Source organism: Myxocyprinus asiaticus, chromosome 20 (genome assembly GCF_019703515.2).
Source record: "Myxocyprinus asiaticus isolate MX2 ecotype Aquarium Trade chromosome 20, UBuf_Myxa_2, whole genome shotgun sequence".
NCBI classification, from domain to species: Eukaryota; Metazoa; Chordata; class Actinopteri; order Cypriniformes; family Catostomidae; genus Myxocyprinus; species Myxocyprinus asiaticus.
Genome location: NC_059363.1, coordinates 32,348,282 through 32,360,464, shown reverse-complemented (window position 1 = coordinate 32,360,464; position 12,183 = coordinate 32,348,282). Strand labels below are relative to the sequence as shown.

The 12,183-nt window shown below is 37.2% G+C and overlaps 1 protein-coding gene across 1 annotated transcript in view; it reads right to left on the bottom strand.

The window, feature by feature from the left end:
* jmjd1ca (jumonji domain containing 1Ca) overlaps nt 1-12,183 on the bottom strand; it is a 100,981-nt gene that overhangs the window by 44,276 nt on the left and 44,522 nt on the right. Inside the window, exon 4 of the mRNA XM_051646753.1 lies at nt 284-389. Coding sequence (XP_051502713.1) covers nt 284-389 — 106 coding nt within the window. The remainder of the gene's footprint in view (nt 1-283; nt 390-12,183) is intronic.

Sequence of the window (12,183 nt, the reverse complement as noted above, 5' to 3'; positions counted from 1 at the left end):
AAGCAGACAGAATGCACAGAGGAGAGATGTTTGACAGTAATGCTTCAACCGACGATGAGTAAATCAGATTTATCCAAACATACAGGATAAACATCCTTATCTCCAGCACTAACAGAGAACAGATACCACAAACAAATGCTGAATCACAGGATCTTCACACACAGATTTGCAGAATAAAGATCTTTCCTCTGAGGAATCTAGAGCAGAGAGAGAGAGAGAGAGAGAGAGAGAGAGAGAGAGAGAGAGAGAGAGAGACAGAGGGGGGGGGGGGGGTGCAGAATACCTTGCTGAAGAATGTTCTGGAAGTGGTTCTGCTTGAGCCAGGCCTGGACCTGTTTCTGCAGAGACGGATCATCTCGCACAGCTGGATTTCCACTGTCCGCCTCCTCCTGTGACAACAAAACAACACAGCGGAAAAACCGTTGAGCATGTGAGAAGTTCTGGTGTTTCTTTCTTTTTTGAGGTGTGCTAAAGATTATGTTATGATATACGATATGATCAGACATATCTAGAAAAAAAGATGAAGGAAAGCAACAGTTGCATACCAAACAGCCTCAGATGGGGGGAGGGAAGAACGGGAGAGACAACAAGAAAGAGCACACATACAGTATTACACATAGTATTACTTATCTATCCACACAATAGGCAAACCTCCTCATTGCACACACACACACACACACACACACACACAAACACAGGACTGGACATTACGTAATAATAGTGTGAGGATGATATTTAAGCCAAACTCTAGCTGAACTTCCAAACCCTCTGCTTGTTACACACACACACATGCGCATAAACACAGGAAACACTGAGGCTTCATTTCATTTCTAAAAGCATTACATCACACATCTCTCTGTTTCTGTGCACACGCAACACTTCTATCGAACACACTCTGGAGAGCACGAATCCTAACACACCATGTCTGAAAGTACACGCTCCCACACACATACACTCTCTCTCTCTCTCTCTTCCCCTGGCATTTACATTTTTAAATGTTTTTCTCTGAATTAAATATTATCTCTTGCTCAAGTCGAGAAATAAACGCTTTTCTCAAAACTCTTCTCTATTTGCGTTAAAACACTATTAGCTGCTCAGTTTTCGTGACTTTGAGTCCAAACAGAAAGAAAAAGAGGAAAAATATTATTGTATGAATTATTTAGTATTATTTACTAATAATGATTATGGACATTAGTACATAATATTAAACATAAAGGTATGGTTATGTATTGTTACTGATTACTGCTTATTATTATTATTGTTTTGTCAATACGATACATGTCAAGCTATAAACTGAGAATAAAGAGGGGGAAAGTAGAAGGAAGGGACATGCATGGATATTGTTTGTGGCTTCAAAAGCAGTCAAATCTGATCAATCACAGTTATCACTCTTCCCCTCTATCTCTCTCTCTCTCTATACATCAGACTTCACATGGCTAGTCTAAAGCCTGAGTGCAATTTCTCCTGTGTGAGTCATATATGATTGACCCCTGAGTCTATCAACTGTGAACAGTTTAAGGTGATGTCACACTGACAGAAATGGTTAACAGTCAAAATAAAGACTCAAATGATTATATCACTCATTGTGTTTTTGTTTAGAGTTTATCCAGCATTAATATTCATCAATGTATGGAAGAAACTGCTCTTTATTTTAGGAATGCCCAATGTGTCAGTGACCATATCGGTATCGGACAACATTTCTTTATTGAGTGGTTCTCATGAAACCTGTCAAGAAAATATCCTAGTCACATTTAACCCCAAATAATACATAATTTTACATATTTTAACTGTAAATAATACAGTACATAATACATATTTAGCATTATGAAAATAAAGCCTATATTTATTTACTAAGGATGTGCACAGAGCATTCAGTTAACAGTTTGACGCTCATTATTCGAATACCAAAATCAAAGTTTGGTCATTCTATACGTGCAATAGAGATCTTCAACCCAACCCGAACTTATTCTGACAAACTAGTTTGGGTCAGTTTTTCAAGAATAGGGCAAGTTGGGGGATATTCAAACATGCTTTTGTGTGCGTCTGCGCTGTTTTTCTGTATACTGGGACCCACTTTATATTAGGTGGCCTTAACTAATATGTACATAACTATTTGATACAATGTACTTATTATGTACATACATGTTGTGTAATTACATTTAAAGTACTTGCATCTAATTACATTAGTTGTTACACTGTTAACTTTGCCCCTAACTCTAACCCAACCCTTACCCCAAAACCTAACTCTAACCCCTAACCCCTAATCCTAACCTTAACCCTACCCTTACTCCTAAACCTACCCATACCTCAACCTCAGTAGCAGCAGCAAATATGGGAATTTTCACAGTAAATACATAGTCTTGTATGTATTAAATGTTAGTACTGTAGTTAAGGCCACCTAACATAAAGTGTGACCGTATATACAGTAATCACCTGCTGGACGGACGTCTTTGACTATTGCACTGAATCTCACCATTTTTCTATCAACGTCTTGCACAGAATTGCCACATTTTTAGACACCGAGTAAAGTTCAAAAGAACTTTAATTTTTATTATACACCTGTGTTTTTTTTTTATTCATGTGCTGAGTTCAGGTTGCAAAGAGGACTTCATGTGACTGTTACACCATTAAACATGATTCCATGTTGTTTTTTACTGAGCCAAATGCTTCAGCGCTTGATAAACGGTAATAAAACAGTTCCCTTTTGCTTTAATGTGCATATTTAGTTACAATAATTAGACAATAAATTTAAAAAAAAAGGAAATTCCATTGCAATAAACGTTCTTTATTCTGGAGAAAAAACTATTAACCTATTGTGAAAACTTGCAGAGTGTTAAAAACGATAACCGTGCACATCCCTAAAAATTTAGGAACATTTTCAGTACACTTCATCACATTTTACCACACAGTTCTCATTACCGCAACACATAATGACATTTTACTTTTACTATTCCCATAGTTTTAATGATGATTCTCTTACAGTAAAAAGATATTGTTGAACAATATATATATATATTTTTTTATATTAAAATCATCAAAAATGAAAGGCAGTCCCAACGGAGTACTGCTATGATGTATAAAATACTTTGCTATTTAAACAATACATCATCTTTTCATATTGTGGTAATGAAAATATCATAATGAGCATCTTTTTTTTTTTTTTGCATTGCAGTAATCAGAATTGGGGGGGTTAAATGTGTGAAACTTTCATAAAATAATGTTACAATGTAATAAAATCTTAATGGCCCTAAAAAAAGGCTTCATTTTCTAAATTCTAAAAAGAATTTTATTTGTTGCTTTTGATTTTTGAATGAAATAGGACTAGGACATTTTTTAGAGGTTTCTTGACAATCACCTTATTAGGTCTATAACATCAGGGCTTATTTTATTTGTCATATTTCTCCTTTTTTTATGCCAGGCTTTAAAAGTATTAAACAGCTGTATATCATTTCTATGGTAAATTATGTTTTGACGACATGTAAAATTCAACGTTAGCATGAAAAACAGTGCACAACAGGGTACAATAGTTCAAATTACAACATTATTTGGCCATAACATAAACAATTGTCCAGGATATCAGCCAAAATTTCATTATCAGTGCATGCCAAGCATATACATTATTTTCACAAGTCACTTGTGAAAAATGTTGCATAGTGAAGATGTCTTCAAAATGAATGCTATAGTTTTAATTTATCAATTGTCAATTCTATAAACATAAAAGAGCTAAATCAATATTTGGTTTGACAACCTTTGTCTTCAAAACGGCACCAATTCTCCTAGGTACACCTGGACACAGTTTTTCTTGGTTGTTGGCAGATAGGATGTTCCAAGCTTCTTGGAGAATTCACCACAGTTCTTCTGTCTATTTCGGCTGTCTCAATTGTGTCTGTCTCTTCATGTAATCCCAGACTGACTCAATGATGTTGAGATACGGGCTCTGTGGGGGCTGTACCATCTGTTGTAGGGCTCCATGTTCTTCTATTGAATTCTATTTGTAAAGGGAATGTTGAAATCTAAAATGTATATTTCCTACTGATACACTAAAAGCAGAATATATAAAATAACCGTTTTGAGATAAAACATTTTTGTGAAAAATATAATGGGCCTAAAACTTTTGCACAGTACTGTATATATTGTATACATAAAAAAATAAATAAAACAATTTTTTTTTTTTTTTTTTAGTTAATCCAAGAAAACCAACAGTATTAACATACTGACATGATTAATAAGATCTTACAGCAGTAGGACAAAGAGAACTGGTGCTGCCCAGCGTTGTAGGTGTGATCCACGTGCATGTGTGGGAGCTTAAAGAGTTCTATTAATATCAGTGTATGTGTGTGTGTGAGAGAGATTGCCCATCTCTGATTACTATCTGCCCTTGCATAGCAAACATAAGGCGGTGTCTGTGTGTGTGTGTGTGTGCATGTGAGAGAGAGAGAGCAGACTGCAAGAGAGAGGAGAAGGAGAGCGGGAGGGGGAGTGGGTGTGTGTCTCTGTGTGTGTATTACTCATCCGAGCTTCAGTTCTCAGGACGAAGGAAAGACATGATTTATTCATTTACCCGCAGGCAGGTTTTGATCTCTCTCTCTCTCTTTCTCTCAGCTCAGACTGTCTTTCTTGTCTTGCTCACAAACACACACCATCTCTCTCTTTCTCTCCCTTGCTTCTGCTGTTTCTGTGCCTCTCTCACCTCGTTCACTATTTTTCTCTCTGACAAACACACATACTCTTAGCTCTGCTTCACTGGCCTTTAGGAGGAGGATTTGGGGGGGGGGGGGGGTATTGGAGGAGGAATGAGTGAGGCGATAATGAGACAAGGGGATGAAGTGGGGTGTGACTGAAAAGAGTGCTATGTGGGTATGGTTAGAGGGCAAATTGAGCTAACGATAATGGTAAGGTTATTTAGTGTTAACTAGAGCATTACACCACAGCTTCCTTTGATTGGCGATACTTTTTTTGCTTTTAAAGTTCTCCAAATAACCTGAAATTGGCTCAATCAGTCAATCAAAAACAAACACACACACACACAAACTTATTCCAAAAACACAAGTGTTTCCCTAACGCATATGGAAAACACACGCACGTGCACCAGAACTAAGAGGCAGGAGAATACAAAGCACAGTGATTCAAACACACTATAGCGGATGCATGACATACCGCAAAACTGAATGAACATGACTCTCATAAAAAATAAGAATTGTAACACATAAATATGTTCATTCTTGTTATTACAGTTGGATATTTTGCAGTTGGATATATAGTCTGTAAATGTGAATGCCTTTCTATTTGAAAACAGTGCCCACACACTGTTAAAGGGATAGTTCAACCAAAAATGTAAATTATCTCATCATTTACTCACCCTTATTCCATCCCAGATGTGTATGACTTTCTTTCTTCTGCTGAACACAAATGAAGATTTTTAGAAGAATATTTCAGCTCTGTAAGTCCACACAATGCAAGTGAATGGTGACCAGATCTTTGGAGGTCTAAAAAGCACTTTAAGTCAGCATTAAAGTAATTCATACAACTCCAGTGGTTAAATCCATGTCTTCTGAAGCAATATGATAGGTGTAGGTGAGAAACAGATCAATATTTAAGTCAATTTTTCTTCACTTTCACTTTCTCCTTCTCCTTCTTCTGTTTTGTTGATTCACATGCATATTGCCCCCTACTGGGCAGGAAGGAGAATTTATTATTATTATTATTATTTTCTACTGTAAATCTACATTTTCACTTTCACGTCTACATTCTGGTGTGGAAGTTACTTTCACTTTCACATTCAGCCACCTACTGGTTGGGGTTGGTTAAACAGCGGAGATTTATAGTGAAAAGGACTTAAATATTGATCTGTTTCTCACCCACACCTATTGAAGACCACTACCACTTCAGAAGACATGGATTTAACACCTGGAGTAATACAGATTACTTCTATGCTGCCTTTATGTCCTTTTTGGACCTTCTGAGTTGTGGTCACCATTCACTTGCATTGCATGGAACCACAAAGTGGAGATTTTCTTCTAAAAATCTTTGTGTTCTGCACAAGAAAAAGTCATACACATCTGGAATGGAGAGTGAGTAAATGATGAGAGAATTTCCATATTTGGGTGAACTATCCCTTTAACATTCTTCATTGCGAAAAGGACAACATAAAATCAAACTGCAACTTAAATTAAAATTACAACATGAAATCAATCTGCAACTTAAATACAAACAACCATTTTAAAAGCAAAAATGACCCTATTAACTCTATAATTGTTCCAGGTTTTACTGTGCTCGATTCATCAGTGCATGTTAATCTAAAGATGCTTTTGTAATGTTTTATCAGATTGTAATAACTATTATATTATAATAAAAGTATATTACGTAATAATATCATAGCCTAACATTTCATGATCAATTAAAATCCCAAAGGATGGTCCTGCACTGCTCTGTTTATTATTTCCCACTAAATCTTTAGTTTTAACTCTGAAATGTCACATTATATTAAATATGTTGCAAATGCCATTTAATGTTGCCTGTATTGCATAAGAAATCATTAATTTTTTATGTAATACATACTGTACTATATGATGATGCTCAGTAATTACATTCTTTTCATGTTGTAACAGACTATAACAAACTTATGCAACAGCAGGTTATGAAAATTACTATTTATAGCAGACAGAACAAAATCTAAATCCAAGTGCACATACAAACCCTAATACACCAATCAGAATACAGTTCCACTACAGGTACAGCACTATTTTTAGATATGGAAATGCATGTTTAGTTGGTAGTTGTGGTTTAGTATTGAGGGTTAGCAGTTTCATTCCTGTTCAATCAAAGTTCAGCTTGATCATTTCTCTCCACTGTATGGATAATTGTCATTTCTGACGTGAGAGGTGAGACTGGACACTATCAAGATGAGCTGATAAAGTCATATGAAATATTGACATGACCTCAGTCTAGCACACAGAGATCACCACAGCAAGAGAGACATCAGGCAGATCCAACTATTGCATCAGGAAGAGAGAGACAGGGAGGGAGACAGACAAACAAATAGATACACACACACACACACACAAACAGACACACACACACACACACACAGACACTCACAAACAGACACACACACACAGAGACACACACACAAACAGACAAATGCACACACACACACACAGAGACACACACACAGAGACAAACACACACACACACACACACAGAGACACACACACACAAACAGACACACGCACGCACACACACACACACACACACACACACAAAGAGACACACAAAGAGACACACACACACAGACACACACACACACAGAGACTCACACATCTAGAGTGATGAAAGAGGAAGAGAAAGAGAGGGGAGTGATACAGAGGGTAAGAAATAGATGATGCTGAAAAGTGCTTCATTTAATTTAAATTTGAAAGTAGAGAGAGAGGAAAAGAGAGGGAGGTGTGCATGTTAGAGGAAAGACAGAGAGGCTGATTGAGAGCGAACAAGAGAGAGAGAGAGAGGTGTAGAGGGACGATGATGAAGTGGATGAGATAATGACAAACAGAGGAGAGCGAGTGAGAGGAAGGATAGAGACGCAGACAGACATAGAAAGAAAGAGACAGAGTGCTCATAAAAATCAATGCAGGAGTCAGAAGACTTGTCCTTCAGTAAGCAACAGAAGAACTGGGATCAGAGAGATCCAGAGAGAGACAGAGAGAGATGTAGTTTCCACTTAAATAAGAATTTAAGGAGTAGTAGATAACAGACAAATGCACTGAAAAATCCATCAAAAGCAGATCCCAAACTTCACAAAACATAATTTAATGCAAGAATCATGTCATTGTCCACAGATACTAGGGCTGGGCGATACATACAAATTATTTTATCGACAATCGCCTGAAAAAATATTGCGATATACAATTATATTGTCATCCCCCCTGCCGAGGGTTGGTTAATTTTTTTGCTTTATTGATTTTTATTATTTTATTTAAATATGAAAAACATGAACAAAAGACATTTCCTTTAAACTAAAGGAAAAAAGCAATAAAATAACGAAGTGATCAAAAAATCTTATATATAACCACCTCCCCAAATCACATTTACCGTTTCCAACAGCCCCATTTGCCATCATGCAAGCATCCGTCAACGACAACAGGTGGAAAATTACTAATAGCTTACAGATTAAGAACTAAAGACAATTATAAATGTAAAGACAATAATAATCATAATAAATAAGCCTAATAAATTCCCTTGTGTTCCCAAAATACTTCTGCCAAATGTGTGTTCTTATCGAATTTGTATATGTATTGCGTTTTGTTAATACAGTTAATGCTGACAAAAGAAAATGAAATAGAACTAAATGTTAGGTTCAAGGTGAACGTATCTTGTATTACTTTATGATTTCATCACTTTCATCTTTATTTCTTTAATACAAAGATATATATTACTGAACCTGCAGAGCTGCGTTCACAATGCATGTTAACCGCGTGGAAATAAAGCGAAACTCACAGCATCTCCTGAGATAATCGGAGATCATTTGCAGCATTCTCATAGATGACATTATTCTTGCAAACAGTTTTCAGATGAATGAAACAGAGAAAAAAGAGTGATAACTCTTTACGTGCGCTTGTTCCACAAGACAGGGTCCCGCTGCACGCCTCCGAACAAACAGCGAATCAGACACAAGCATTGACTGCTTTTCTTTTGTCTGTTCTTAAAAATATAATAAAGTATGTTTCTTTGTGACTAACAGCATTTTTTGTCATGTGTCACTCCGAGACGTCTTACAGGTCATCCGCCTGTAGCGGGTAGATGAGCATCATAACCCGCGTATGAAATACATTTGGACGAGGAGCTTGCGAACTGAATTCAGCCTCGTCGCATTTGGCGGGGGGTAGTTTCACACCCTGGCCACTGTTTAATATATTTGGCGACTTCTCAGATCCATGGTTTTGCCATTTCCCGATATTGTCGATCATCACCTGTCAATTGAGTGTCGCAATCAGCATTGGGATCTTTGTAAGACATCATCGATATCCGATAACATCGTCCTATCGCCCAGCCCTGACAGGCATAAAACTAGACAAAATGCACCATGATACCTAGAGTGACCATACATCTAAAGGTGGTGTGTGCACTTTATTTAATATTAAAATACTTTTTTGTATTCCAGTTTAAAGTGATAGTTCACCCAAATATGAAAATTAATTTATTCTCTCTCATGTTGTTCCTAACCTGTATGACTTTCTTCCATGGAGCATAAAAAGAATACGTTAGGCAGAATGACAATCTTAATCATGCAAGGGGAAACACTGTGGCTCTATGACTTTCAAAACATTGCTCTGTTAGTTTCAGTAGTCAGCTTCTGCTTGAACCGATGGATCATATGAGCAATGATTTATATGAGCAATGGAAGACGGAGTTTAGGGAAAGCTGTTTGGAAATAATCATTACTGCAATTCAGTATGACGCTGCTAGTGGTACAGAAATTACATCATCATGGGTGATGGTCAGACTCGTGTTTATCGTCGAGGGAATGAGCGCTACACCGAGGCCTGTACTCTGGAGCGGGATCGATTTGGAGGTGGATGGTCCATCATGGTCTGGGGCGATGTGTCACAGCATCATCAGACTGAGCTTGTTGTCATTGCAGGCAATCTCAATGCTGTGCATTACAGGGAAGACATCCTCCTCCCTCATGTGTTACCCTTCCTGCAGGCTCATTCTGACATGACCCTCCAGCATGATAATGCCACCAGCCATACTGCTCGTTCTGTGCATGATTTCCTGCAAGACCGGAATGTCAGTGTTCTGCCATGGCCAGAGAAGAGCCCGGATCCCAATCCCAATGAGCCTGTCTGGGACCTGTTGGATCGGAGGGTGAGGGCTAGGGCCATTCCCCCCAGAAATGTCCGGGAACTTGCAAGTGCCTTGGTGGAAGAGTGGGGTAACATCTCACAGCAAGAACTGGCAAATCTGGTGCAGTCCATGAGGAGGAGATGCACTGCAGTACTTAATGCAGCTGGTGGCCACACCAAATACTGACTTACTTTTACAAATACTGACTTACTTTTACTTATTTTTGATTTTGTTCAGGCACACATTATTCCATTTCTGTTAGTCACATGTCTGTGAAACTTGTTCAGTTTATGTCTTAGTTGTTTCTTGATCTTTTTATGTTCATACAAATATTTACACATGTTAAGTTTGCTGAAAATAAAGCAGTTGAAAGTGAGAGGACGTTTCTTTTTTGCTGAGTTTAGACTTACTTTCAGAGAATGTATCTTAAATATAAGTGTATTTTGTATACAAGTGTATTTTTTCACTTATTCATACTTCTGCCAGTGCAGTAAAGACAAAATATACTTACATCCAAGATATATTCTCTAAAAGCAAGTCTAAATATAAATAATATAAAAATATTTAATATTATATTCAACATTCTCAGATAACACATTTTTCTTCTGCAGTATAGCTGCTAAAGTAAATGTACATGGTTTTAAAGGAGTTTTAGATATTTGTATAGGAAAACAAGCCAAAGCATCAAGAAATGGGTAAAGGCTACCCTCTCTTACCTTTTTGTTCACTTGATTTCGATCCATCTTTAACTTACAGCAAGCGTGCGTGAGAGACGAGTGTCCCTGCGCCAGAGTGCATAAGCCGGGTGCAGTTTCAGTCTCTCCCCCTTATATCGGGTTTCTTCACGCGACTCATAGAAGCGGTGCTGACCGCACAGAGAAATGCCAGTTTCAGAGTTTGAACTTATTTACATGACCTAGGGCTGCACAATTAATTGAAAAACTAATCGCGATTACGATTACGGCTGCCACGATTATGTAATCATGAAAACTGCCGATTTCAGTGTTTAATTTAAATCTGCACCTGTTGTGTCAATGGTTTCTATTTACAACGTGTTTTTGCAGCGGTTAAGTAATCTAACCAATAACTAACATGTCTGTTGAGTAATGAAATGGCAATGGCCAATCAGAGCCATTTAAAATAGTCTTCCATCCTATCAGTAATGACAACTGATCCTAATGTGCAAGTTTTAAACCGTCTGAATGCCCAGTTGCTGGACGTTCCACCTCTGTTCAAAGTGGCACACGAAAATTAATACTGAAGAAACATCACCTGACACTCGAAAAGAAGCTGTAGAACAAGAGTGACTTTGGAATTATTTTGGATTCATTGCATATTGCACAGCTCGCTTTGAACGTATGTTAAATAAACTGCAAATGAGCAACAGGACAAAACAAAAATGCTCCCGTTCTAATGAAGGCACAGACGCGGTGTAAATAATTGATTTATTATGCTGATTAGACAGCTCTGTTTTTAATGAGAGCATTCGCGAGAGTGCAGAACTTTGTGTGGAGCGTCATTGAGCTTGTTTCGAAATGCAGGTCTCAAACAGTGTAAACCTGCAGTGAGTGACAGCAGTCACTGTAATGGGAGAGTTTGTCGTGTTGCTTGATTTCTGTGTACAATTTATTAAAAATGTAATAACAGTTTTGTTTTGTCATGTTAATAGTTAGGCCAATGTGAATTTGATTTGTAAAAAATAGCAATAAAGTAATTCAGCTTAAGTTTGTTTTGGAGGTGTAGCCAACATAAAGAATATGGCATGAATAGCATATTTCAGAAATCACCATCATTGTTATCGTGTCTGCTGTAATAAAACCCATTTGCCACACAGCTGGTATTAGAAGATTTAACATGTTCACGAATCGCACAAACTCCAATCGCAAATGACTGTTTTTAATTTCCAAAGTGCAAACACTGAGGCCAAAAATGATCTAACGATCATCTTACATGAACAAGATCACCATTGAAGATCTAACGGGATCAATGGTCCCCTGTCTCGCCACTTAAGGTCTTACTGAACGCAGTAAGTAACTTGGTCAATTTAAATCAGCTGTTAATAAGTTTGAATATTGAATATGTCATATTATTTACTGTAAGTGGACTAATAATTTAAGCAGTAATTTAGCAATCATTTAATTTATTCTATACCATAGATATCCATTTAAAATCATTTTTATTTGGCGTAACATTAACAAACATTATTACAATATTTAATGCTTAAAAGAAACTGGAGCACAGCTCATATCCACCATTGAAATCTGCTACTCTGAAGAACCGCACGGTTGCTTACTTCGTGACGTCACTGTAATTTAATATTTTAATGGACATTAATAATCG